We start from the raw sequence: 27008 nt of genomic DNA, 5'->3' as shown, positions 1-27008 counted from the left end.
TGTCCTAACCTGTGCTCTGTCTGTGAGAGGCTATAATCGACGTGAGTATCCCTCTCTACTTTACTACTATATAGACTAATAATTATTAAGGGATTGCTATGCGGAAGCCTATTATCTCAGAGACAAATCGACAAAAGCGACTTGCATGGGCTATTGAACATAAGGATTGGGTACAGAATGATTGGAATAGGATACTTTGGACTGACAAGACGTGGGTAACGGGAGGCTGCAATACGCGAATGTGGGTTACTTGAAAAGCAGGGGAAATGTGGGATGATACGTGTGTTGTAGATAGAGTACAGTGGAGAAGGTAAGAGACTCCTATTTACTATAGGATTTACTAACAATCCCTAGAGGTTGGATGTTCTGGGGCTGCTTCTCAGGTGGTCTTGGAAAGGGTCCTATACTATTTTGGGAGAAGGAATATGGGAAAATAGGAGCTGAGTCCTATATGGCTCATACTGTCCCTCTAATCCACGGCTGGCTATGCCTACACCCAGGCCTTACATTGATGCAAGATGGAGCTCCAGGTCATAGAGCAGGTGCAACATATGAAGAGTTGAGATCCTGTGGTATTTGCCCTATAGAATGGCCCCCGTATTCACCAGATCTCAACCCAATTGAATGGGTGTGGCATATTATGAAGAATTATCTACAAGATAATCATCCAGAACATATGTCCTATGACCAGCTCCATGTAGCTGTCAAGGAAGCGTGGGAGCAAGTTGGAGAAGCTGAGCTTAATGCTCTCCTTAATAGTATGCCTACACATAGGCAGCAGTAATTGCTGCATGGTATGCACACAGAGTACTAGGCTTATAGTATAGTTTTATATAGGGGTTTAGGTATCTACTCTACTCATTATTCTACAGAATTGATTGCTCTCACACTCAAGTGTTTGTGACACGTGAGAATCGGTACTTTGGCCAGAATTGCCAAGCCAGCCTACGCAGGGGGCCCTAGCCCGACCCACTCACAAAACATATGAACAACACCTCCGTATGAGGAAGGGTGGTGAGGGTAAGGAGGCTAGGTAGTATTTGTAGTTGTGGTGATAATACTGAAATTATCACTTTTACCAATTGCTAGACTAGCTTGCCTGATGGTCACCTGATTCTAGGAAATTGCATAGTGCTAGTCTACTTTAGGCTTAGGCAATTATGTTATGCAATTTGAGCTGAAACGCTCTAATGGGGGGAACAATTTGCGTGGGTAGGCTGTACGGAGAGCGGAGAAATGTACCGAGTACTTGTTGTGGCCCACATCTTACGCACAGACCTTGCGTGGGACTTTTGGGCCGCACGAGTAGCGAGAAGCCAATGTTTTGTTGGAACTACTGCAGACTATAATATATAGCAGTACACCACAGCATATTAGTACGGGCAGTCGTAGGGTAATAGATCGGCCTCGGCCACAGACTGCAGGTCAGTCCTGCCTTAGACAGTACTAGTAGAGAGTCTAGTACCTTATGTGGAGTTATGGAGACAATTGGGAGGGAAAACGGACATCTGGGAGACAGCTGTACTCTTATCTAAGCGGAGGCGGCAGAATGGTTTAAGCCGGTGGTGGCCAGAGGAATATGCTGGAATATGGTGAAGAATATGAGAATATGGTGAAGAATATGAGAATATGGTGGGGCGCCGACGGCCAAAACGTGACAGGCCGTGCACGTGCATTCGTCTTGTGTCGTCATCATCATCATCATCATCATCATCACACCAAAGCACAGCTCCATAGCCAGCAATATAACAAATCCCGATGAACAAAATTAAAAATTAAAAACTCAAAATTAAAATATAAATTAAAATATAAATAAAAATAAAAGTAAAAACCCAAAATCAAATATGGTCCCGAGGTTGCTTCCTTGTCCTCCAACAGACACGCGCCAAGATTCACCCACCCCACTACCCAAAACGTCTTAACCCTGTTTGGCGTGGATTAGCCGATCACGGGTCAGGGGCGCAAGGACCAACCACAAGGGTCTCCACCCACCAGCTGCTGACCCAAGTCCTCCGCCCGCACTATCTCTCGCCGAACGCCCCCCAGAGTCCCAATCCAAATAACTTCACCACCCTTTTCTTCCCTTCGTTCTCTTCTTCTTCTTCCTCCTCTGTCCCCTCTGCTCGACCACCACCACCACCACAACCACAACTTCTACAGCCAGCTGCATCAATGAAGTATGGCCAAGCTCTTTACGAGCACAGCGTCCCTCAATGGGCGCCCTGTACGTTCCCCGCTCTCCAATCCCCACCCAAACAGTCATAGCAACCACGACGACCGATAAAAAAAGCCCCAACTAACCATTTCTCTCAATCACCAGATAACATCGATTACAACGAGCTGAAGACGCTCATCCGCACGCACACCACCCCCCCCCCGGGCTCGTCGCACTCAGACACCAGCCAGCCGGTTGTGATACCGGGGCAGACCGACGAGGCGCTGTCATGCTTCGAGGCACGGTTTGCGAGGGAGCTAGGGGCGCAGCATGCGAGGGTTGATTTGTTTGTGCGGAGTAAGGCGGATGAGTTTTGGAGGCGATTGAGTGAGTACCTTTTTCTTTTCGTTGCGTGTACGTCGTCATGGATTGGTGAGCTCGGGTATGCCGAGGCTAGAGGTAGATAGTGGGATTGAGATGGCAGATAAGGGATTGGAGGCTGGAAACTGGAAATTGTGTATTTGAATGAAGCTGACAGTATGGAATAGGTGACTACGAACAGAAGCTGAACCGACTCATTGTTCGTGGAGACCCGGGGAGTGGAGGGATAATGACGGCCCGGAGGAGGGAAAGACTTGCGAGATTGGAAACGAGGGTTTTACGGTTAGTCTCCCTCGGATGATATGGAAACGGACAAGAACATTGGGCAATTGGCAATGGACTGGGCACTGCCCATAGACAACAAACAACAGCCACCCACGAACAACGCTAACAACCAAACAGCTGCACCGACGACATCCGCAACCTCGACCGCTTCATCCAAGCCCAACGCCTTGGCTTCCAAAAGATCCTCAAAAAATACCGCAAATGGACCGGCTCGCCCACCCTCCCCCGCCTCACCGACCCCTTCCTCTCCCCCACAACCTCCTTCACCCACCTCTCCCTCCTCCCCCTCCTCACCGCCTTCACCGACCTAAGCACCCGCATCGCCGCCTTCTCCCCCCCCCATCCTCCTCCAGCACGCCCCTCACCCTCTCGCGCCGCTCGTCCCAGCCGCTCCTGCGCTCCCCTGTCGCAGCGCGCAATAAAGCCGACCAGACAGCCGCGTACTGGAACGAATACGACTACCCCAGCGACGGCGGCGGCGCCGAAGAGCCCTATATCATCGCCTTCGACGCAGACGACGGCGGCTTCCCAGGACAACAGCGCATGGCAAAAGCCCTCGCCTACCTAAGCGAAAAAACTACCGTGCTAGGATGGTGGCGTCCCTCCTCCTCGAGCGGGGAATCCTCTTCCAAGGGAGAGCGACGAGCCTTACTCGGCAGCAGCAGCCGCACCTCCGATTTAGAGACCGGAGAAGACGAAGACGTCGATGACTACGACGCTGATGGTTTCCCACTCGGTTACGAAACGCACTACGCCACATTCCCCTCGATCGCCACGCAGCGCCTCACCGCGCAGCGGAGCAGATTACTCTTACTGGCGCTGGTGGTGTGTTATACATCCTCGGCGCTGCTGCTGGGGATTGGCGGGATCCTGGTTGCGACGGGACGGAACAGGTTGAGGGCTGAAGTCGACGCGGGGGTGATCGCGGGGGTGGTGGCTGCGCTGGGGTTCGTGGGGGTGGGTGTTAGAGTTGGGGCTTTGAGGTGGGAGGCGGCGGGGGTGTGGGAGAGGGTTGGGGTTGTGGTGGGGTTTGTGGCGGGGTGTATGGTTGGGGGGGGTTGTTGGTGGGTGTTATGGATGGTTGATGATGATGAGCTGTCGGGGGTGATTTTGATTCTGGGAGCTTTACGTGGGGTGGGGTATTTTGGTTTTTGGGTAGCGGGCAGCGCGAGGAGGTTGGGGGAGAGGGGGATATTTTGGTCTTTTTTAGAGGACTTGCAAGACGCGACGGGTGTACAAAAAAACACGCCACGCCACGCCACGATACGATGATGATATATACAGGGGAGCCACACCGCTACTGGGCGTTTTGGATATTTGATTTTTAGCGCTGCGATGAGGAGGGTGACGGGGGACGGACTGACTGGCTGGGGATGAGAAGGGGGGTGTAGCATAGCGAGCAGGTGAGATGATAACGTAAGTCGTGGCGTAAAGTCGGCAATGGCGTAAAGTCGGTAGTGACATTACAGTCCAGAGTTGTCATGTATTTCAACCTTGAATAACTTTTTAATTAGGCTTCTGTAGTAAGTTACAGCTTAATGCTCTTATATTCAGAAACTTTGCTCACACATACATCGCCCTTAAAAACGCTACCTTATACGCTATTAATTTTATTAAGGGAATAATTTTTCGGGCCCGCATAAATCGTTGAGGCGTGCGCGTGGCATGGAGGTCTTCGCGTTGTATATTGCTGGATGGGAGAAGCTGGAGACGTTCGAGATAGTTGGGACGGACTATGTGAACGAGGCTGTGGATGGAGCCGAGGCGTGGGTACAGGTTGATGTAAACCATCCCCTGGCGGTTGGATCATGGCCCAGGGAAAAGATGGCAATGGGGAAGAAGGAGAGGGAGATCTTCGGGAAAGAGGTCATTGAGAGAGAAAGGAGGGAGAGGCGAGGGAGAAAGCAATGAAAGAGAAAAGGAAGGAGCAGAGGAAGAAGAGTGAGGCAAGAAGGGCGCAGAGGGAGAACCTAAAGCTGCAGGTAGAGAGACTGGAGAGGGAGAGCAGGAGACGCGTAAGATTGATAGGCACAACAGGAAATGGGAGAGCTGAGCGGCCAGAGACTTGAAAGGGGGAGAAAGGGGGGCGAGGCGGGAGGGGGAGAAACAGGTAGAGGGACTGACAGCTGAAATAGAAAAACCCAGGGGCTGTGGTGGCTGTTGGTTCTGGGTGGCAGTTTACTTGGTCCCTTCACCGGAGGGTTTCTTTCTCAGGGCAATGACGATGGCTTTTGAGATGAAGAGGGTATCATGATCGACAGTTGAAGACAAAATATTTAATTGATTTCCAGCGCGCCGACATGGAGTTTTCGGTGTGTACTATTTCTGCGAGAGCAGGTGGGGACGCACTGGACGGAATCTTGAGGGGATTTTTCAACATGATTTACGAGCTGGTGGTTTCCGAATGCGGTTTTACCGTTGATATTTTCCCAGAGAGGTTATTTTAATCAGGAGAGGCTTTCAAGTTGTTCGGATTTTCGGAGAACTCGCCCTCACCTAGCATCATTATTAGTTATCAAATACATAACTTATTTATAAAACCATGAGAAGTTCAAAACTACCTTACTGGCGCACCACCTATTTTGGTAAGGGTGGTACGACGGTGGTGGGAAAGTGGGCAAAACCTATACGGTTCCCCAATGGTGGAGTGGCCCGAGCTTCGGTGGAACGGCCGTTCTCGAGCTCAACGGCCAACCAGCTCCACGCTGGTCTGGAAATACGCTGTAGATAATAAGTATATAGTAATATGACGGTTTAATTGACTTACCGCTGTCCATATTGAGCTCGGTGGTGGCCAATCCACCCAAATTGTCGTAAAAACCGTGACAACTGTTCCGCCGCTGGTGTCGCCATCAACGGCAAAGTGGCCAACGCTGGTCATAGGGCAGTCGGAAGGGGGTCCGCCCGGTTGTATGGCGGTCGCTCTGCAGCCCCTCAGAAGAATCGCCGAAAGGGGCACCAGGAGCAGTATGAGGGTGTCAGTGCCGCCTGCTCGGGGAAGGGTTGCCTATATATCTATCCAGATCAGCTCTGATCAATCTGATAGACAAGGAAATAAGTATGAAGAAGGCGTAGGGGTGGTGGTGGTGGTCGCCCGCAGCTAACCAGCCCAATGGTGCAAATGCTCAGTCTCGCAGAAGCCCACTCATCGACGGTGAGTATTGCTATCAGAGCCATGTAGTGGTGGGATTAGGGTGGTAACAAGAGCACAACGGTGACAATACACTGCGGCAACGAGAATATGCAGTGACATTTGCATTGTGGTGGCAAGAAGACAGAAAGAGCCATACCACAGAAAGTAAGAAGCCGGAAAAGCGCGAATTACTTCTGGGGATCAAGGGTTTGACAGCCCCAAGCCATGAGCGGCAACTCCCAGCGTAGATATGTCACCAGCGAACGATCAGCAAAAGAACACCTGGCGGCATGATAATACCAACAGTAGAAGGAAGCAACAGGAAGGAGAAGAAGCAATTGCAGGATAACGCTGGCGACAATAGGAAGTGCATGGGACAATAGGCAGTTTCGATGAGCAGCCAGATCAAGATGGAGAATGAAAACGAACCTGTGACAAGTATGCAGGAAGATGATCGAAGATCACAGCCATCACGACAAGAACATGACTCTTGCCAGCCAATTGTGAAAACCCAAGCCAAGCCAAGCCACAAGTATATCCCAGTATTCCAGTATGTTTTCATATGTTCGCCATGGTTCGAGGTATGTTCGCCATGGTTCGAGGTATGTTCGAGGTTTGTTCCGGGTATGTTCGAGCTCACTAAGCCGATAACATCCAAGAGTTAGCACGGAAAGAGACCTCAAGAACATGGGGAGGGGGGTTGTCGTAAGCATCGACAGTGTAAACATACCTGGGGTGGTGCGCCAAGGAAATAATCAACACCGGCCTGGAGGGTGGAAATTTTCGGTCGGATCTTGTCGTCGTTAAGGATGGTCTTGTTGAAAAGCTCGTGGAAGTCCTCTTTCTTCAGCTCGTCGAACCTCTCGATGAGGGGGAACTGGGACATAAATTCAACCAGTTTACTCCTCGAGTTTTTGTCATCCACGGCGCGTCCCTTTTTGGCCTCCCAATCCATCATCAGCTTGCCCTTTGCACATATATGAGCGTACAGCTCACAGCAGTAATACTGCCCCAGGGCAGTATAGTAGGGAATGTCGACATATCGGTGAACGAAGTAAAACACCTCCATGAAGTTGGCAGTGGTGTATCGCCCACGGAACGACAGCACAAGATCTTCAAACTTGGAGCAGCTTTTCAGCATCCCACCAGGAACTTTCTGGTCCTTCTTGACGACAATGGTGACATGGGCCTGTAATAAAGTTAGATATGCTTCTCTCAGAATAATGAAAATACTCACAATCAACTTCTTCAAAAGCACGCTCCGCCATTGCTTGACCTGCTCCAATATGATCTCGAGTCGACATATATCTTGGTGTGCATAGCAACGGATGGGAGAACATTTCGGAGGACAGCATCCTTGGCGCCTTTTACATTGTGGTCGAGGAAAATCAACATCATGAACCGGCTTTCCCGATTCAATAGTTCAATCAGTTCGTTCCAGTACTCCTTGGCGGTTTTTCCAGGTGGTGCAAGCTGATGGGTCTCGATCGCAGCAATTGTATTTTGGTGGCGCTCTATGGCGTCTCTAGCAGGCAGATCTGCCCAGATGTCATTTTCGCCACTGGTTTCAGCGGTCACCCAGTTCCTTGATGATCTCTGGCGTTTCTTGGAAGTCGGTTCCGTCAACCTCCTTGAGCGCTCCTCTCGGGCAAGTCTGCGAATGTTTGATGTGTGCTGGTCGAGAGGATTGGAAGGATCCCCAAGCTGGTGGCGCTGAGTGCTGTCATCTTGCGCACATCCAGGATACGGAAGAATCCACATCGGCCAAGTCCACAGAGTATACAAACTGGGCGAGCCGTCCAAATCTACACCAAGGCCTTCATCTTCATGACATTATAATGCGATACGGGACCAGCTATACATGTAATGTTCTCCATGGGGAGGACCGGCATCGGTGAGTCTTTATTTCATTTCCTATCTAACTTCAGTTAACTTGCGTTCACTGGCTAATGGCCAATGGGTAGCTTGTTCAAGCATTGGGCTCAGTTTTTGAACGGGAAAGGAATCGAGAAAGTTTTAATGAAGAGGGAATGCATCACATTGACACTCCGGCTATTGCTCAATGGAGCATTCGAATATACCGAGCCAGACATCTCACACCAGATGAGGCGCTTGCATGAGACATGTCCAATGCTTATGGATAATCTCCTACCATCATCTGAGCGGCATGATATCGCCGAACATCTATCCTTGCCCCCTTGGCTGACAAAATGCATCTCCGGAATCAGCTCGACCTACCATTGAATGCAAAGAGTTGAATGAAGGCCATTACTTCACACAGCAGCTCCGGGAAGCATTTCGAGTCGACTACAACATGCCACACATCGCAAGTCTTGGTACTCAGCCCATTCAATGGTTCTCCCAGTTTTCGTTTACTGATCCGTAAGTTATTTCTCTCTTCCGTTTATTCTGATACTAGCTAATCATGTTCATTATCAGATTGACAAGGCACCGCGTTACATTTACGTCTGGGAATAGTTTTACAGCATACGGTAATGCGGTTTGTCGGTTTGATGTTGGCTTCGTCCACGAGAGGATCCCTGGTGAAGCAAAACTCTTCGCTCTCATCACAGAGTTGGAAGATTGTGGAGAGGATGACCCAGTCCTACAGCTCCCACGAATGCGGCTTATGAGCCAGAGCCAGAGAATCATTGGGCTCCCCGTTATTGGGAGTAAACCAGTATACGTTGTTGACATGGACATGGATCCTACGCATGACCAGGCCGCTGCACCTTTCCAAAAAGGGCCACTTAGATTGAGCTCAACGAGCCGCGATGGGAATGTGGGCAATTCCTGTGTAAAAGCGAGAGTTGGCCAAAAACGGAAGGAGCACCAAGCCTCACCCAAAAGCTTCACATTTCACCTATCAACGCAATTCAAATGAACTTATATGCACGAAGTAAGTGTTTTGTTGTATTTTATTTCCTGTGTATTGCATCTAGGCTATTTGGGTATATGTTTAAATTCACTTGTATGGCAATATGCAAGGTCTTTGGACCCGTTTCGAGTGGTGTACGAGCTCACATTTGGCTGAGGTAAGTTGCTTTTGCCATTTCAAGTCTCATCTCATCAAATGTAAACTAACGCCTTATACAGAATCCAAACGTTTTGCTGCCATCGATACCGGGCCTATTTCAACAATTCAAACATCCATCTATACTCTGGATACAACTGCTCGAAGCTGCTCACCAAACACACCCATTAAAACGGCTCCCCGCCCGCTCCCTGCTCGTTCGCCCAGCTCCGCTGAAATTCTGGCCATACTTGCCACGTCAAAAGGGAAGTCCTCTCGCTCTCTCTCTGTAGAGATTCGTTAACTATGTGCTTTTTCCAGCATAGCTTGAAACCTCAATGGAATCCAGGTACTTGCCAGCATTCGAAAACGAGCTGCCATTTCGCAACTATCCTGCCTTGCGCCCTGCTCCAAAACCCAAGGAGCCTAATATCCCATATCCCAGCCTCGTGGAATCAATCTTCTCCTACTGCTGCCAGGTTTCGAAAAACCTCCCAGCCATGGATATTGACAGCATTTAGCTCTCACCACGAAAACCCCAACATTGGAATCCCTCGGATACCTGGCCCCCGACATCAACCATCTGTCTGCCCCCCAAGGATTATACCTCGCCATGAACGATCCCCATTCCATCTGCCATTATAACCAGGCTTCCCAGCTCAAGCTGGCTTGGGCTAAATCCTGGCTATCTTTGCTGGACACTCGCCCATGGGTGGCGCTGAGATCTCGATTTAATTTCGATTTTATTTTTATTTATTTTTGAAGCATCCCAAGCCAGCTTGGAATGCCCCATTTTCTTCGCGTTACATATACTATTTGGCCATGACTTGCGCATTTTCTGGATTTGTATGGGTTTTGGGGGGTCCAAAGGGGGGGCCTTTGGTTTTTTGAAAGAAACAAGGAATGCATAGCAATTCCAAAATTTGGCCCTGTTTTGGGGCCTCAACTATGTCCTCTTCGTGGTCATGTTTTTCGACAGCTGTCATAGCTGCCATTCATTTCTTATTTTCGGTTTTCTCTTTTCTGTCAGTGTTGAGGGTTATGGTAGGTATTTGGAGTCCCTGATCAACGCCAGAGATGGCCGATCACACTCAACAGGTCTAAGTATTGCTCTCATTTCTCTTTGGTGTTGGGGACGTTTATTTGGAGTCCCTGATCAACGCCAGAGATGGCCGATCATACTCAACAGGTCTGAGTATCTCTCTCATTTTTCTTTCTTCGGTGCTTGGGAGTTTCATTCAGAGTCCCTGATCAACGCCGTATTGGCCGATCATACTCAACAGGTCAGAGTATATTCTCTTTTTTTGCTGCTGTTGATATGTGCTTCATGTATCAATGGATCTAGTAAGTTACAATTCTTCATTTTACGTTTGCGAAAGCACCCAGGTAAGTCAGCTTCCCATTTCATTATTCTGTTTCTATATTCGCCAAAAGAACATATCGCATCAATACTGGCAACCCCCGAGGTAAGTCTGTGTTGAATTGACCTCCCATTCCCTCCCCCCCTCCTTGAAAACAATGGGCTAACATCTTCCTGTGTCGTGGGGACATGATACAGGCTTCAGGCTTCGAGCAATGCGTGTGCGAAATGCTTCCCGACAATACACGAACCCGCACTTTCAACTGCGCTTCCAACAACCTTTCGAATACCTGCGACAGCTAGGTCAACACCATCCAGCTGGAATACGAACGCATACCGGAGAGACAGGGCTGGATCTTGGGGGGAGCTGGACTTGGTGATGGGAGGGCAAGGGCATTCGGAGGGGCGGCAGACACTTCGCTCAAGGATTGCGTACCTGGTAGGATAACCAGTACGTTTGATGCCACGCTTCGCAAGTGGCATCACGACTCCTGGTTGGGGTGAGGGTCGGGGCAGTAGCTACTGGTAGATAGAGTAGAATATAATATACGGTATATTACACTATTTACCATTGATGATCCTGTCCACCGTGACCTGACCACCACTGGCGCGCCATCAATACTGCCGTACTACTGGGGAGTGGCCGGCTACATCGTTGTTGGTACAAATCACCGCCTTACAACAGTCACTTTTCATCCGCGGCATACGAAGCACTGCGGAGGATCACAAGATTTACAGCGGCTTCAATTATACAGTCTAGTTATATATGACCGTGTAGTGGCATCTACTGCCAAGGCTTCATTCGACCGTCGCTGGCCATGCCCGGTCGAGGTAGTCAACCGTAGCATCGCTGAGGGAGCACGGTCGAAGCTCTCCACGGTGAATGAAAATCCACCGTCTCACAACCCACCCACCACCCTTACCAAAATAGATGGTGCGCCGGTAAGGTATGATTGTGACCTTGGTGGCACAATCGCGCTAACCACATTCCTGTCCCCCATAAGCGGTGTCCAGTGGCAGTAAGCTGTAAACAATCACAATCAATCACCTTCAGCTACCACCATCGTAGTTCCACGACATCTGTACATTGGTTGCTCTAGCAAAGCCGTATTGATACTGGTCCTAGCTGGAAGCTGAATTGAATTGCTAGTGCTGGCTGAAGCATTGTCTGCGCAACTGTCAACAACCCCGAGTCACGAATCCTTGTCTGCAAAGTAAACGCGTCTGACGGCCATCAAACATGGTGAATTACAATCTTCGATATTTGATATGAATTACAACTAACTTTTACAGGCTCCCGAGGCAGCTAAAATCCCGAGGAAGAGTGGACGACCTTCAAATGCGAGTGTATTGCTGGCAGAAAGCGAAGAGCGGCCAGAAGCTTCGCCACCTAAACCCAAACGGAAACGTGGCAGACCATCAAATGCAAGTAAAGCGCCCCAAGAGAGCGACGAGACGCCGGAGTCATCGCAACCTCGACGACGACGTGACAAGGTGCAACAAGAAGCCGAAGAAAGTCCCGAACCATCCCCACCTCGGCGAAAGCGCGGGAGGCCTTCGAACGCGAGCCGAGTACTACAAGAAATCGAGAACGAACCGGAAGTAGCTGCACCTCCACGAAAACGCGGGAGACCATCGAATGCTAGTAGAATAGCGGAGGAGATTGAGAACAGGCCCGATCCAATACGAGACAAACCAGCAAAGAAGAGGGCACGAGTGTCGACGGGAGGCGAATCTTCCCAGCGATCAGAAGCGGCTCCGAGCAAGCGCGCACGAGAGCCACGGACGCGTCAATCGCCACGAGCTGCCTCGCCCCCCTCACCCCTCCCATTCCAGCACCTCGAACCCGTAGAATGCCGTATCTCCCACAACACCATCGACTCCACCTGGGAGCACCTCCCCGCCACCGCCCGCGACCGCGCCATGCAGCTCCTCGGCGACATCGAGAAGTCGGTCGTGCAGCGCCTCCGCGACGAGCGTAAGCGGACCCAGGCTAGTATAGCGATCCAGATGGTGACGCGGCGGCTGGGGCGCAAGATCGCGCGGGGCCTGCCGTTTCCGCCTGGGTCGCGGCCGCAGCGGGAAGAGGATTTTGATTTCGAGCGGATACTGGATGCGACAAGGAAACAGGAAGGGCTGTTAACGCCGGCGCTACATGCGAGGGAGTTGCTGAAGGCGGAGATTAGGAGGGAGGAGGTGATGTTGGAGAGGGAGAAGCAGGCACTGGAGAAACTGGAGAAGAATGCGGCTGCGGAACGGGGGAGGAGGAAGGCGGAGGCGAAGAAGTTGGATCCTTCTCTTGCAAAGCGAGGAGGGGAGGTGGTGGAGTGGGGTGGTCACGATCAACTGAACCTTGCGGATGAGCAGACTACGGCGGATGTGTTAGAGGTGAGTCTACTAATCGTTTCTCGATGAGATGGGGCTAATCCGTATAGGACGCGAAGATCGATGACGACCTGAGGCCGATTATGGAGGAGCTACAGAACCACCTGGAGAGCATGGAGAATAATTTCAAGCAAGTCGAAGGCATCATCCCTGCGATAGAGAAGAGCGAGGCAAGTATCCGGGCTACTCTGTTGACGCAGATCGATGAGCAGCGCTATGAGCAAATTATTATGGGATGAACGGTCTGCTCTGTTTGGCCAAACCGATGCACAGCGCCGCGAGGAAGCCATTATGGCTACTCCATTGAATCAGATTGAGGGACGGCACCATCAGCATGTGATTATAGGATGCATGCCCCGGCCAGCTCTGTCAATCATGTCAATGCGCAAGGTTATGTATGGGAATGCTATTATGGGATGAACTGGTGGGCTCTGTTGAACCAGACCGATGCACAGTGCCATGAGTATATTATAATGGGCACGTTATGAGATGAAGCGTCGAGGAAGTGGCTTAATGCCAGGAAATGAGATCCCCTCCTCGAGGTTCTACTACAGAATTCTAGAACGAATAATGATCTGTTTAAATTATGAATATAGCTACGAGTGCAGCTGCACTCGTGTCTCATGAAGTTTATACTCTTTAATTACTCTATAGTTGCTGCATCAGCGGCGTCGACAGCTTGGCCCGCTCTGTTCCCATGTGCTGGCTGAATCAGATGTTCGGTGGTCACCCACTCCACTACTGCAAGGCGGGCGCGAGGCGCGGGCTAATTTTTAGCATCATGGAAACTTGCTTGGAGAGGGGAACGGGACATGACCCGAACCCTGCGAATCGCCCCTCAATCTCCAATCCCTCCCTTATACTCGATCCCGGCCCAGAAATAAATGCGACAAGCCTGCGCGCATACTCTCCTTGACCATTCCCGAGCCTTCATACACGTCGCCGCCGCCGTGCGACTTGTTCTTCTGCGTGCGCCGCTGGTCCTGTACCGTGCCGGGTATCGCGATCCTGCCTGCCTGACCCGAGGTACAAACCGAAAAAGGCGCTCACACACACCCTGAGCAACAGACGTTAAATGGAAGCCGTCGAGCTCCAGATCCGATGTCATGGAGCACAATGGCGACAGGAATAGGCCGCGCAAGACGTCGCAGACCCCTCCTGCTGCTCCTGCACCTGCAGCAGCGACGAGCGCCACCAAGAATCCAAAGAAGAGGCGCAAGGTGAATCATGGTGAGCACACGACCTGACTGCTTGGGCAGCAGAATCCCTTCACGCCGGGCTGTTCCATTTTTCCGTGCATCTTTTTTCCTGCGCTGTCGCTAATCCTGGAACGCGTGCCTACAGCTTGTGTATATTGCCGTCGCTCTGTAAGTCATCGATTGGTCCAGCTCGCTTCAATGCCAGTTGTGTCGCATGTGAGTTTGTGCAGATTGCTTGTGCTGACCTGATACCTTTGAAATAGCATATGACATGCGACTTGGTACGACCCTCTTGTCTTCTTGCGACCCTCCCCCCCTCTTCACCGTCTCAGCCACGGCCGAACATCTCAGGCACTAGCAAGGCTAACTCTGCTTCGTCACACAGGAAAGACCTTGCGCCCGTTGTATAAAGCGAAACATCGGCCACCTCTGCCACGACGAGCGACGCGAATCAGACTCGTCCACGAAGAAAGTGAAGGCGCGACAAAGCACCGCTGGCGAAGATGAGGAAGGCGCAACTGCAGAGCCCACCCAGCCAGCAGAAAGCGGTATGAGCGGCTCGCTTGACCGGCGCGTCGACCAGACACACGAGGACGCCTTGGGGGGAGTTGGCAACGCGCCGATGCCACCACAACAAGCGCCGCTCCAGATCGTGCAACCGTCGCCCGTTTCGGGCGCACAGGCAAACGCGTTGAGTAGAACGAGTGGGCGCTGTATGTGGATCTCGTGGGCCCCTTTTCTGGTGGCGATGGCTAACCGTCCTACAGTCATTGGGGACCGACCGAGCGATTGGCATGGGGCTCAGAGCCAATACCAAGACATGCATAACTACCATCCCTCCTATATGTTTAACACTTCAGAATTCACGAACGAGTTTAACCTGCTCAATGATTTTTTGAATAACAGCCTTCTCGACGACGGCGGACTGCTCGAGGGTGACGCTGCCCACTTCTACAACGATCAATCCCTTCTCATGCCTGGAGGTATGAATAACAACGGGATACCCGCCAACATCCAGCAGAACGCCGTGCAGGCGAGCAATCAGAATGGGAAGGCCATCGCGAGGCCTGCAAGCGCCATGCCCACTGACAAGGCCAAAGAATACTACCTTCAGGCTGCAGATCCGACCGGCAACGACACGCCCGAAGAGCGAATGAACCGTCTGCTACAAGCGAAGTACGACGCGGGCATGCTGAAGCCGTTTAACTACGTGAGAGGCTACGCACAGCTCTCGTCGTACATGGACGGTCATATCAACGCCTCGTCCAAGCAGAAGATCCTGCGCCAGCTCGACCGATTCCGACCGAAGTTCAGAGAGAAGGTGCAGAAGTTGACGGATGTCGAGCTGATCTATGTCGAGATGTGGTTCGAGAAGACGCTGATGGAGTACGATCGCGTTTTCGCCAGTATGGCGATACCGGCATGCTGCTGGCGAAGAACGGGCGAGATATTCAGAGGGAACAAAGAGATGGCTGAGCTCATCCATGTACCGATCGAGCAGATGCGGGATGTGAGTTGTGTTTTACCTCTTCTCTCGCAACAAATGCTAATCGCGCGTCGTCGCAGGGCAAAATTGGGATCCATGAGATACTGACGGAAGACTCCCTGGTCAACTACTGGGAGAAATTCGGTGCCATCGCCTTCGACCAGAATCAGAAGGCTCTCTTGACGAGTTGTTCACTGAAGAATCCGGTCGAGGGCTCTACAGACAAGCCCATAAAATGCTGCTTTTCATTCACGATACGGAGAGACGAGAACAAGATGTAAGTCTGCTCTCTTCCGTCCAATCCTTTGCAATACTTATACTAATCCATCCCATCCACAGACCCACCCTTATTGTTGGAAACTTCCTACCACAATAGAGCATCAGCTAGGAAAGGCGTAATGATCAAATTAAAAAGCACGAACAAAAAAATAGAAGTTTCTGAGAGTAGAGAAAGGCAGCATTCTGGATTTATACGCATGCCTCGTTTCCTACGTATATCTGAGGCGTAATCATCGGATGCAAGCCACTAAGACGTTTTGGGCTGAGCCCTGTTCAGAGGGGGGTGTGTTGACGACCCTCGTGGCTTTTGTACTTCTTCTGTAGGTAGAGCTCGGTTTATATCTGCGCATTCCGTTTGCCGCGAAATAGAATATGTGTCCTTCCATACCATACTTGTTCTATCTGTGAGGTTTCTGTGAGCTTCATTTGTACGCTTCTCACTCCCAGTTGAAGCAGGCAGTCCGTCTTATCTCAGTTCAGTGTCAATATTCCCCATCCTTACTCGCATCCAAATGACCAATCCATCTCCTGGGAAGCGCCAGGCCAAAGAGAAGCGTGTCACTGCTCTTCTTTGTTAGTATTGACCTCTTCTTTTCAAAGCTGGCACATCTAACAGTCCTTGCTCCTCAGCCTTCTCTGCAACTACCCGAAGCAAACTTTCACCACTGCCGTCCGGACCTGCATCGTTGAACCTCCAAACACAACTCTACGAACAAATCAACGGGCTTCCCAGCAGCCTCACGTCTCTGGCCGTTTCGAAGCGCCAAGATCTGGATACAGAGGGCCTGACACTATGGAACCTCGCCACACGGCTCATGCGGGCCAAGGACTTTCCAATCTCACCGGACCAACGGGCGACACTGCTTGCGGCGCGGGTGTTTGCCTTTCTGCTGTTGGATGGTGGTCTAGGCAAGGGCAGCACTTCACCCGTCTGTGTTTCGCGCCTTATGAAGGTTGCGCTCAAGGCCGCGAAGAGCTGCATTGGTAGGTCCCCATACTGAATTTACGGTAGCGTAGCCTGACACATGAGATACAGAGGCCAAGAGGCTTGATTTTGCACTCAAGGTGCTGGAGAAGGCGGCTGTGTATGAAGGCCAACTTTCCATGCATGATGGCGCTGTAAAGGCATCACCTGAGAAAGAAGAGACATACTCTCAGCTACAATCCGAATACTATGTGGTCAGAACAGCTTTGGTGAGATGATATTTGCCCTGATGACAACTTTGTCTCTCCTGGTGATTGCCATTGCTGACTTCTCGCCAGGCCTGGCGTCAGGACAAAGTTGAGGTCGCAGAGCACATGTATAAGAAAGCAGCTCTATCCGACAAAGTCCTCGACCCCGATACCGCCGAAGACCTAGCAGATCTTCTCTACGAAATGGGGCGAGATCTCTTCAAAAAGAAGCAATATGAGTTGGCGGATAAGTGGTTGGAGCGAGCTTCGAGCATCATCACGGCACAGGAGATAGATAAGCTGAGTACCGACGCGACGAATCTCCAGATCAGCATCATACAAGCCCGTGTTCAAGCCCTTCTTGCCATTGAGAGAGAAGATGCACTAGATATGGCAAATAGCTTGATTAACAACCTCGAGAGCGAGGTTGGGGACAGGCTGATCGTTCTGCTGCTAAAACTTGAGGTGCTGTCAGCGCCTGTGAGCCGGACCTTCGACTGCAGTGCATATGGCGACGTGATATACAGGATGATACGAACGGTCATGTTGACAGAAGGCAATTTCAAGCTGATCATGCACCATATTCGGAAACTGAACGACAAGGGGCCGAGTCTTGCGTGCAGTATGCTTGACTCGTTTCTGCAGAGTCGTCTTTTCGAAGCGGGGAATGAGGAATGGATCGAGAAGGCTCTCGTCAATAGGATATGGATATCTACAAATTCGAGGGATTGCCCCGAGGTGTTGAAATCCGTGGGGGAGGTCTTAGAGGCCGTCGGCTCAAATATGAGCAAACCCTTGAGCGCATCGGCCACTCATGCCGCCCAGACAGTAAGTCTATGCCCCCATTCAAAGATATGGAGACTGATTGAAGAAGCTGTTGTGGAAGCGTATTGAGTCAAATTACAGGGAACGAAATTACGAAGCTGCTGAAGATTGGTGTAGGTTGGCTATGCAGAAAGTTTTCGAACAAGCTGGAGATTTGAACAAAGCCAAGATTGTCAGGTAATTACTCGATGCTATCACATACCTTGGAGACACGTTGACCTATTTGTAGAAAGCTCTTACTTTGCGCTCTTGGTCGGGGTGATATGTCCGATGCCCGCGGAATTATTGGTCAGATTCCAGAGTCATCCAAGGATGATCCGATGACTCAGTTTTTGATGTTCAAAATCGCAATTCGTAGTAATGAACTTGAATTAGCTTCGGCGTGCCTCGAAAAGGTCTACGAGGCAGCAACGGACGACTTTACGATGCTGTATGCATGCGTTATTGACGCGCAGCAAGTTGGCGACAGGACTCTTGCCCTAGCAGGCCTCCAATTAGTTCTGGAAAAATACGAGTACAATGCACCGTCGTCTGTCAAATTTTCCGCACTGCTCAGATGCATGATACGACTTATATTGTCGCAGCTAGAGTCGGTGGAACCAGAGAAAGACACCAACGTGTATTTAGTAGTCGATCAGTTATGCAGGCTATTTGATGGCGGTATGGCCTTGATCCGCGCTGCCCTTCTCACGAAATTCAGCTAATATGTCATAGGCTCCACCCACGCTCAGAGATCGATCAAGCAAGAGGACAAGGACAGCGGAACCAAATTGTGGACAATACAAGAGCTAGATTGGTTCTCAAAGAATGCGTACAATCTGTCCTTAAAGTACTGCTCCCAGTGGCACCCAGAACAGGTTCTACGAATTATCCAGAGCTGCATTAAATTCGCCAGCATATATCCAAAAGATATCGACAATGCAACCTCGAACGATGTGACGCACCGTCATATTTTCTGCGACTTTCTTGCCGTGATACTACTAGTCTCTCTCGCTCGAGCAGAAGACAACATCGAAGCTCAACTACAGGATTATCTCGAGCTTAGAAAACACGTCGATAGCTTTGATGCTCGCCTTCAATCTATTACCGACGTTCTTGAAGAAGGCCCACAACAAGACCTTCTAAAGAAACTGGCAACCCTTCTCGTGTTCGACTTAGAAGCCGCTATCCGCCTCAAAGCCTGGGACGACCTTTCAGAAATAATCCTAAAAGCCGATTGCTGCAAAAGCATGAAAATTTATGAGAATATGTCAGATATGCTCCTGTCGGAACCCAGTATTCCTGTCGCAGGTATGCGTCTTTCCTGTGCCCTCTCTAGTCTCCCCTCGCTCATGACCATATGTACCATGCGCTGACGACTACAGTCCTCATTCCAACACTCAAGCGCATCGTCAATGAAGCTTGGTCCCTCGAGTCGTTCGATATTGCCAAACTTTCGCGGTATATGCGTTGCCTCTTCCGTCTTGGGCTTTCCTCCGGCGATGGGCCACTGGCTGAGAGCCTTCTCGATCAGGTCTCAGAGTTGGCCAGCTCGGCAGAGAACAGCGAGACGCCGTATCCATTGGAGGAGCTGGAGTATGTATCCACGACGGCATTCAATCGTGCGGTGGACTACTATTGTACCGGCGAAGATGATGCGTGCAGGAGGTGGGCGGAAAAGGCAATTCTTGTTGCAGGGTTCTGTGCGGATGGAGGAGGCTTGCGGAATCTATTGCAAGAGAAGCTAGTCGGGCTACAATTTGGTAGGGAGGGGGCGTGAGGAATGGCCAAGATATATTAGCTTGAAGTATGTCCAGTGCCTTCGTTTTTGGGGTCAGCGATTTACTATTTAGCTATTTACTGTTGCATACCCTCTCCAGATATAGCAATACATATATGCTTCCCCAGTTTACGGATTGATCAGTAATCTCAGGCCAGTCTAACGCACTCGTGTTATTCCTACGGACAAAATTCTCACATATTAATGATAAAGGTGTGTACAACCAACTCTCGCCAACAAACAGACCCCTCTATCAAATAACTTCTCACTTAGAACTCCCAGCCATAGCCCCCCTAGTCCAATCCTCCAACCTCTCCGCAAGCTACTCATCCTTCGACGCACCACTCTGCCACCTCGGCTCTCCAAAACGTTTGGAAATTTCCATATACGTCCCGCTCTGCTCCGCCTTCATATTCCGACTAGCCGCACAGTACAAACTAGTCCACGACCCCTTATCCGCAGGCCATATCAATCCAACCATGCGCATGACGGAGATAACACTCGAAATGCTCGACCCGGACTCCCACACCGACGTGGCAAGGTTCGTCTCAACCATGCCTGGATGCACGGACGAAACCCAGATTTCACCCTCTCCCTTGCGCGCTGGGGGAGCCGGGGCCGTACGTCTTATGTAGCGTCTTGGTGTGCAGAATATTGGCGAGCTTGCTCTGTCCGTAGCGCGGCCATGGGCCGCTATCTTTGAGCGGCAGGTCCTCCAATTGATGCCGCCCTTGGGTGCGATTAGGTGACCCGATGAAGTGAGGTTGACGATGCGCACGCTGCCAGGAGAAAGCGTCTTGGAAGTCCGCAGCATTAGAGGAAGCAGGTGCTCCGTAGAAACCCAGTGCGAGAGGTAGATGGTCTGCCACTTGGCCTTGTGGCCATCCTTGGTCATTTCGAAGGGCGTCGCCATGATACCGGCGTTGTTGACCAGACTGTGCAGGGATGTTTCGAGGGCGAGGAAGTGCTTGGCGGCCGCGACGACTCTGGTGAGGTCTATTTGCAGGAGGTCAATGTTGGCTAAGGGGTACGTTTTCTTGATGTTGGTGATGGCTTCTGTGCCCTTCTTTGGGGAGCGGGCGCACATGTAGACGTGGGCGCCGTGTTCTGCTAGGTGGGATACGGTATAGTAGCCTCTGTGGTATGGTGAGTTCAGATATTCGGGATTCGTAGTGAAAAGGAGACTTACATGCCGGAATTCCCACTGGTGACTATGAATACTTTGCCCTTGAGAGTGGGGAGAGTGTCGGGATGGAAAGTCATGTTTAAAGCGAGCACTTGAGTTAACATGTAAAGGCGTAATAGTAAGAAATAGATGATTTAATGTCTGACTGAGCTCTATGTTTTTGATGATAGAAAAACATGCGTTGAAAGAAAGGCGTTGCCATGATACTTATATTGGGTTCATTGAAAAATGTCCGAGATTCTTGCACCTACGAACTATCAGATATGGTGAGCAAGCTGCATGGCGCTAAGACCTAGTCATCCCATCCATCTTAAAAGTTAGATTGTGAGCCACCTGCATGAACCTTAGGGCTCACTGCCATATCTCTAGCTACTCTTTAAATTAGCCATTTTGTAAAAATCATAACGTTGCGCGTGCCGTGATATTGGCGTCTATGATCCTGGTCTATAGACTCTCACATCTGGTCTGCTCACATTATAGACCAGGATCATAGAGTCTAGCCACCCAGGGAAGGGATGATTTTATTGAGTGTGAGAACTCAGGGATAAGTCAAAGGTTAACACCTCACTGACTTTTCAGAAACAAGGAGTAACAAGATCAATGCTTGGAAGCTTGGAAAAGACGTGGAAGTATGTGATAGTCGATTTACTGTATTGTCTGCTTGCCCTTTCTTAAGGAAAGGGCAATCCTATTTATGCTAAAGGAGTGTAGTTCTCTCATTTTCCAAGACTTTCCATGACTAACCAGGCTTGGTAACTGTAGTCGACGTAAGAGAATCCCATAGAACCATCTCCTAGGTTCCTAGCCTATAGGAAGTGAAAGGAGGTCTAGAGACAAATTATGTCATAACTTAACCAATCTTGTGGGTAACTAAGGAGCGATGACGTGTAATGAATCATAGAGGGTTGTAGAACTTTTGAAGCTATCGTTCATGTTCCTAGGCCTCTAGTTGATAGAGATATGTCATGTGTAGTATTAGCCCAGTAACTAAGGAGTGATGTCATGTAATGAATCATAGAGGGTTGTAGAGATATGCTATGTGGTCATATCGGCCGAGTAACTAAGGAGCAATGACGTGTAATGAATCATAGAGGATTGTAGCAATCGTTGAGTAGTATTGCTCTTGTTGTTGGTATGACAAGCCAAAATATGTATTGTGACTTGTAGGTTTGAGGAGGAGATTTCTAAGTTTGCTCTTGAGTTTGATAATAGCAAACTGAGTGCAATGAATGTCAGTATGACACAGTGCTTGTAAGGTTGGAAAACCCCAACATCGAGTGGTTGTAGAATATGCGTGAGGTGAGAGGGAAATGTAAATGGGAATATGTTATGCTTCTCTGCAAGGATTGCAAATTGAGGGCAATGATGACTTGCATAAGAATCAAGCAAGAGGACCTTTGGCTCTGAATCTTGTGTGCTTTTTGTATGTTTAAGATTCTTATGGTACCAAGATTCCATATGAGTTTTGCCCTGTATGATAATAACAGGTGGAATTACTTGCCCACTTGCAGAGACAGCTTCAACAACAGTAAGGGAACTCTTGTTTTCAGGACTTGGTGTGTAGAGTTCGTATATTCCAATAGGCACCATGACTTGTTCACCACCTGGGATTCCAATTCGAAATCCTGTTTCATCCATATTCCATAAGTTGCATGGTTTGCAACTATGCTCTTGCTTTATCCCATGCTCTTGTAGAAATGTAGTAGATCTTTGAAACCATTCTTCAACTACTGTTTCATCATGTGCTGTTGTTTGCTGTCGTGATATAGGCTTTGTAGTAATTGTATGAAATTCAGAAAGCTCATGTTGGACAAATTTTCTCATCCAACTATCTGATGGCGGTGGTAATGGATCACGTATATGACAGAGAGCAGCATATATCATCTGCTTTGTAGCACCTGCTCCATTCTCGTATTGCCGATGTATCCATTGTTTGATTGCGACAACTTGAGTGTTTGATAATAGCTTATTGTGCCCTCCATGCTGTTCTTGTTGAGCTGTTGTGTTCGTTTCTCGGAGGATTGATCGACGTAGGGTATCTGCTTTGACTTTGAAAATAGTTGCAGCAGTAGAAACTAATTCAGAAGGATTTACAAGGAGCCATTCCTTTGCTTCACGAAGTGTAGTCTTGTGGTCAGACATGTTGTTGAATCGTTATAGAATTGTTGTGGAAATTAAATGTTGGGGCAAGACATATTGCTTCCCACAAGACAACTTGCTTATTCCGACTGGGAGCGAAGCGACCAGGCGGATCCGACGATTAACCCCTAACCCCTAGCTCCTAACCACTGCCTGTCTACGTCTTAGCTGCAAAATAATCTTCATACGCGTATAGTAGTCAGATTCGTCATGGTGATTGTGAGCAGGCTACATAAAACTGCCTTGGCCGATTTGAAGAAACTTCCCTCGTCCATCACTAGATTCATTATCACCGTAATTAATATGCCGGATAGCATCATGATTAGTACGTACCAGCCTGTAAATCCGGCAGCACCGCGCTACCAACTCGCGTCGAGGCCACAATTGGCCGAGGTACGTATGAGACCGCGTTTGAATCACCAAGACGACGTGGCTTGCTCACTGCATACAGGCAATAAGCAAGGAAGACGACTGGACTGGGACCAAGGATGCCGCGGCACGTAGAAGGGCACAGACTAGACTCATCACAAGGGCATACCGTTAGTAAAACCCTGTTTTCCCTTTCGTCCAAGTTTGGAGTCAGGAGCCAGGAGCCAGGACTAGTCCGATCAAGGGGTATCCCATTCTCGAAACTGATAGTCGAGTAGGAGAACGCAAAGCCCTGGCTGAAAATAAGACACCGGTTAAATCAGAGGAGCTGGTAGAATGCTGGGATATTAAGCAGCAATCCATCTCCGTCGTGCCAGCATCCCGTATTAAGGAACTATACAATGCGAGGGGTGCCTTGCTGCCAGACAAACAGAGAAAAGCCCAGTTTAACATTATCTTCCCCCTCTGTCCAGACCATCTCATCACACTCCTCCAGTTAAACGCCCTCCGCGCCCTGGCTGTCAACCGAACTTTAATCTCAGGCATCCTTGTCACACCGCTCGACTGTGGCGAAGAAATTATCCACATCATCCCCTACCCCACCAAGCCCGAACTACTCCCTTTATCACTCCTACCCACCGCCCTTCAACAAACGGTCCCGCAGGCCGCACGGCGACTGGATCGACATGTTCCCGTGTCCCGAGGGGCGGGACCGGTTAATCCGGGCCGCTGGCACCTTCGATGAGGACGAGCTCTGGGCCGACTGCATCGGCGGGCTGTTCGAAGGCTTTCCCGACGACGAGGTCGAGCGACGCGGCATTATTGCGTGGTCGCCGCCTTGGGATATCACGGGGTAGGAGATGTCGGAAGTGTTTCTCAAGAAATGGGGGTGGCTATTTAGAGTTGCCGGGGCCGATGGCGGCGACGAATCGGTGGCGGATGCAGAGAGGCGAGGAACCATTTACTCATGACGACTGCACGTCACATGCAACTGTGTGACCTTTGTGTTGTTCAGATACTTCGTCGTCATCGGATGAGTTGGATGTTTAAGCCAGTAGGTAGTATTACTACACTAGGAATAGTCCACCAGTCTTTTCGGCCCTATATGTGGTACTGAGAGAGTGCGTAAATGTCCACCATGCGAAGAGCCAGCAAGGGGGTGCTCCAAATTCAGTTTTTTATCGATTAACTAGGCTGTTCTATCTGTTGGTAATTTAGGTTCGTATTGGTCGTTGGAGCTGGACCTCGAACAATTTCTGGGACCATATAGACTGTTCCAAGGTTCCGCGGATTCCCGGCAACCGTCTGTTATGGCCGCCAGACTAGGAACTATACGAGTCCTTCAAAAGTACTGTGTAGTTTGGCCGCGTAGGAAAGGCTTATTGATTCGGACACCCCGATGATATTTATGAGTCAGATTATCAACTCGGGGTTATCATCCCAGAAACAATCGTCATCCGCTCGCTGCAGCTTACTGAGCCATGGACTTGTCCCTTATGAAATTAGCATGTTTCTCTTAAAGAGGTAGAGGATAATTACTTTCAAGAGACCATTTGTTGCAAGTCCAGATTTCGGTTACAGAGTGAAGTGTGATCTACCAGTTAACTATTATGATGAATCTATTTTCTATACACAAAATGCTGGCATAGACTCACCCTTCGGCGAGGAATATCTGGCGTCAGTTTAGACTTGATTTCAGACAAAGAAATACAGATACTTAACACAACGGTGAAATACTGTCGTGCGACCACCCTCTAAAGCTCATGCGCCGAAGGTATTCCACGCGAGTAGAAATGCTGTAATCTTCTGACTGAGTTAAACCTAGCATGAGTGTAACTAACCATGCACCATGCATTGTGACACGGAACGTTGCTCAGCTGAAGGCTCAGCTGAGTATCTATCCTAAGACACTGAGTCTACGTTTCCAGTCCGGATCTCACACGTGGGGCATAACACCGTTGGAATTCTTCAGCTCGAAAGCAGCCGTAAGACATTTTTGCACCTCCTTTCGCCGTTGAATTATGTAAGTTCTAGCTTCGGAATGCGCATATCGTATAAGTTACAAGCTCAAGGTCAGGTCATTGTTGAATCCTTTTCAACCCAACTCGTAACCTAGTTGCCTCCCTAGCTGAGATAGTCCTCTTATCAGAACTTTGAATTATTTATGGTAGGACACTGCGCAGTGTCGCCTGTGTGCTGTCTGTATAACTATACGGGGCTCCGCCCTCGGTGCGATCCAACGAAACGCAATGTTGGACTTAGAATCCGACAACCAAGTTAATCGGACGCGTAAGCAGATATCATCACGGTCAAAGCTTCGCGATAGCTGCCATGCCTGTGCCATTTCCAAGGTTAAATGTCCCAAAGAAAAACCATCATGCTCAAAATGCGAATGCCGTGGCATCACATGCCAGTACTTCTTGGCTAAACGTCCTGGGCGCAGGCGTGAGAACAACACAAGCAACAACACAAGCAACAGCACAGGGAGCAGCACGGGGAGCAGCACAAGTCGATGCCAGTCCAGCGGGAGCCTTGGAACAAGCTTCAGCTCCAACTCTAACCCCAATACTAAATCCAATACCGAGACCAGTCGGTCTATGGAGTGGGAGACACCTCGAGAGATGCAACCCACTCCCGCGGCCGGCCTGCTATCAAAAGGAGGCACAATAATTCCAACCAATTCGTATGGCACCGATGGCTACCTTATGACACCTTTAAGCCTAAGCGTCCCGGCGTCTCCAAGACGAGAGAGTGTGTTTGCAACAAATGCAGCACAATTTTCTGTACCTGGCGAGGTCGGCATATTCTCCGGTCTAGTAGATTTTGGATTTGAGGGCAACGACATGGATTTCACCATGTCAGCCATGGACTCTCCGTTTGACCTTCTTGGAATGGAGTGCGGTGGCATCACTGGTAGCATCACGCAAACACCAAATGATATTGAGTCGCTGCTCATGCCCGCCGAGAGGATCGATTTTGACCATGCTTCATTGGACACACCATTGTCACTTGATTTATTGAGCACATCGAGCGCGGCGTCATCAACTGCCTCCAATATCCATTCGCTGCGGACTGGGAAGACGAGTATATCGGACATCACCGAAACCTCGTCGTGCGGATGTCTGATGCAGGCACTGGATCTCTTGAAGAAGCTTTCCACTGGCTCAACCTCTTTTCGCACGGAATCTCCTAGTCCGGATACCACGGACATGCCAAAAACTGCTAATGCTGCCTCAGCGCAGGCTGTCGTCTTCGAAAATAAGCAAAGCATGGAGGTTGTCAGTAGCAAACTTGCATGTTCTTCGTGCGTTGAAGATAGCTTCTTGCTGACAGTCATCTCCATGATCGTGCTGAAGGTATTGGAACGATACGCCACTGTGGCGCAGGCACAATCCCACAAGACTGGAAAAAGCGAGCCAGAAGCTGACAATCCAGTAAGGCTATCGATCAGCACTACTTCTGGTAGCGACGACTGGATGAGAGCGCCAAGTCATGCCCCCAATGGATCGTATGACGACCGTGTCAGCGAGCGTGTGGCTGCTCAGATTGTTCTTGGTGAGCTGCATCGCGTGCAGAGGTTAGTGAACCAGCTGTCACCGAAACTCAAAGGGCCAAAGGAGAGAGAAGGTCAAAATATAGCTCCGAAGATGAGGTACTGGGGCCGTCCTAGGGCTGCAGGAGATAGTGACAGAATGGCGTTGACTTCTATCCTGGCTGGCACCTTGGACCAAATGGAGAGAGATGTTCGCAAGAGCTTGAGTACTCTGTCAACTAGGCTGCGCACTGGGTACTCATGAGTCGAGTAGTAGAATTTCTACTCACCCAGCTGAGTTACTCACTCATATCCCGAGTATTGTTGAATGAGGATTACTCACTTGCCG

The 27008-nt window shown here is 49.9% G+C and overlaps 9 protein-coding genes across 9 annotated transcripts; 7 read left to right on the top strand and 2 right to left on the bottom strand.

Annotated features, from left to right (window-relative positions):
- Nucleotides 1-2070: 2070 nt before the first annotated feature.
- VC83_08908 (uncharacterized protein) lies at nucleotides 2071-4732 on the top strand (the record flags this gene model as incomplete). The annotated part of the gene is made up of 4 exons (XM_024472449.1): nucleotides 2071-2542; nucleotides 2704-2818; nucleotides 2939-3863; nucleotides 4440-4732. Exons 3-4 carry the CDS (start codon nucleotides 3023-3025, stop codon nucleotides 4730-4732), a joined length of 1134 nt encoding a protein of 377 aa, XP_024320085.1. The 5' UTR covers nucleotides 2071-2542; nucleotides 2704-2818; nucleotides 2939-3022.
- A 1809-nt stretch (nucleotides 4733-6541) lies between these two features.
- On the bottom strand, nucleotides 6542-7428 carry VC83_08907 (uncharacterized protein). The gene is made up of 3 exons (XM_024472448.1): nucleotides 7192-7428; nucleotides 6685-7143; nucleotides 6542-6593 (listed from the first exon to the last, which is right to left on the bottom strand). The coding sequence occupies exons 2-3, from the start codon at nucleotides 7093-7095 to the stop codon at nucleotides 6591-6593; spliced, it is 414 nt and encodes a 137-aa protein (XP_024320064.1). The 5' UTR covers nucleotides 7096-7143; nucleotides 7192-7428; the 3' UTR covers nucleotides 6542-6590.
- A 694-nt stretch (nucleotides 7429-8122) lies between these two features.
- On the top strand, nucleotides 8123-9045 carry VC83_08906 (uncharacterized protein). The gene is made up of 2 exons (XM_024472447.1): nucleotides 8123-8336; nucleotides 8394-9045. The coding sequence occupies exons 1-2, from the start codon at nucleotides 8269-8271 to the stop codon at nucleotides 8836-8838; spliced, it is 513 nt and encodes a 170-aa protein (XP_024320099.1). The 5' UTR covers nucleotides 8123-8268; the 3' UTR covers nucleotides 8839-9045.
- Nucleotides 9046-11262: 2217 nt separating this feature from the next.
- Nucleotides 11263-13288, top strand: VC83_08905 (uncharacterized protein). Its single transcript, XM_024472446.1, has 3 exons — nucleotides 11263-11570; nucleotides 11621-12715; nucleotides 12763-13288. The coding sequence occupies exons 1-3, from the start codon at nucleotides 11568-11570 to the stop codon at nucleotides 12949-12951; spliced, it is 1287 nt and encodes a 428-aa protein (XP_024320063.1). The 5' UTR covers nucleotides 11263-11567; the 3' UTR covers nucleotides 12952-13288.
- Nucleotides 13289-13296: 8 nt separating this feature from the next.
- On the top strand, nucleotides 13297-16591 carry VC83_08904 (uncharacterized protein). The gene is made up of 9 exons (XM_024472445.1): nucleotides 13297-13942; nucleotides 14057-14079; nucleotides 14175-14192; nucleotides 14297-14624; nucleotides 14679-15421; nucleotides 15478-15674; nucleotides 15737-16104; nucleotides 16157-16249; nucleotides 16307-16591. The coding sequence occupies exons 1-7, from the start codon at nucleotides 13819-13821 to the stop codon at nucleotides 15771-15773; spliced, it is 1470 nt and encodes a 489-aa protein (XP_024320062.1). The 5' UTR covers nucleotides 13297-13818; the 3' UTR covers nucleotides 15774-16104; nucleotides 16157-16249; nucleotides 16307-16591.
- Nucleotides 16189-19433, top strand: VC83_08903 (uncharacterized protein; the record flags this gene model as incomplete). The annotated part of the gene is made up of 8 exons (XM_024472444.1): nucleotides 16189-16249; nucleotides 16307-16660; nucleotides 16713-16870; nucleotides 16940-17677; nucleotides 17724-17851; nucleotides 17904-18334; nucleotides 18389-18964; nucleotides 19039-19433. The coding sequence occupies 8 exons, from the start codon at nucleotides 16189-16191 to the stop codon at nucleotides 19431-19433; spliced, it is 2841 nt and encodes a 946-aa protein (XP_024320061.1).
- A 322-nt stretch (nucleotides 19434-19755) lies between these two features.
- VC83_08902 (uncharacterized protein) lies at nucleotides 19756-20723 on the bottom strand (the record flags this gene model as incomplete). Its single annotated transcript, XM_024472443.1, has 2 exons — nucleotides 19756-20569; nucleotides 20623-20723. 2 exons carry the CDS (start codon nucleotides 20721-20723, stop codon nucleotides 19756-19758), a joined length of 915 nt encoding a protein of 304 aa, XP_024320060.1.
- Nucleotides 20724-23061: 2338 nt separating this feature from the next.
- VC83_08901 (uncharacterized protein) lies at nucleotides 23062-23984 on the top strand (the record flags this gene model as incomplete). Its single annotated transcript, XM_024472442.1, has 4 exons — nucleotides 23062-23151; nucleotides 23210-23297; nucleotides 23406-23782; nucleotides 23832-23984. The coding sequence occupies 4 exons, from the start codon at nucleotides 23062-23064 to the stop codon at nucleotides 23982-23984; spliced, it is 708 nt and encodes a 235-aa protein (XP_024320088.1).
- A 1392-nt stretch (nucleotides 23985-25376) lies between these two features.
- VC83_08900 (uncharacterized protein) lies at nucleotides 25377-26924 on the top strand (the record flags this gene model as incomplete). The annotated part of the gene is made up of 1 exon (XM_024472441.1): nucleotides 25377-26924. One exon carries the CDS (start codon nucleotides 25377-25379, stop codon nucleotides 26922-26924), a length of 1548 nt encoding a protein of 515 aa, XP_024320087.1.
- Nucleotides 26925-27008: the final 84 nt, after the last annotated feature.

This window comes from Pseudogymnoascus destructans (genome assembly GCF_001641265.1).
Source record: "Pseudogymnoascus destructans isolate 20631-21 unplaced genomic scaffold scaffold_30, whole genome shotgun sequence".
Lineage (NCBI taxonomy): Eukaryota > Fungi > Ascomycota > Leotiomycetes > Thelebolales > Thelebolaceae > Pseudogymnoascus > Pseudogymnoascus destructans.
The sequence above is the reverse complement of the archived record's forward strand: the minus strand, read 5'-3'. Positions and strand labels throughout refer to the sequence as shown.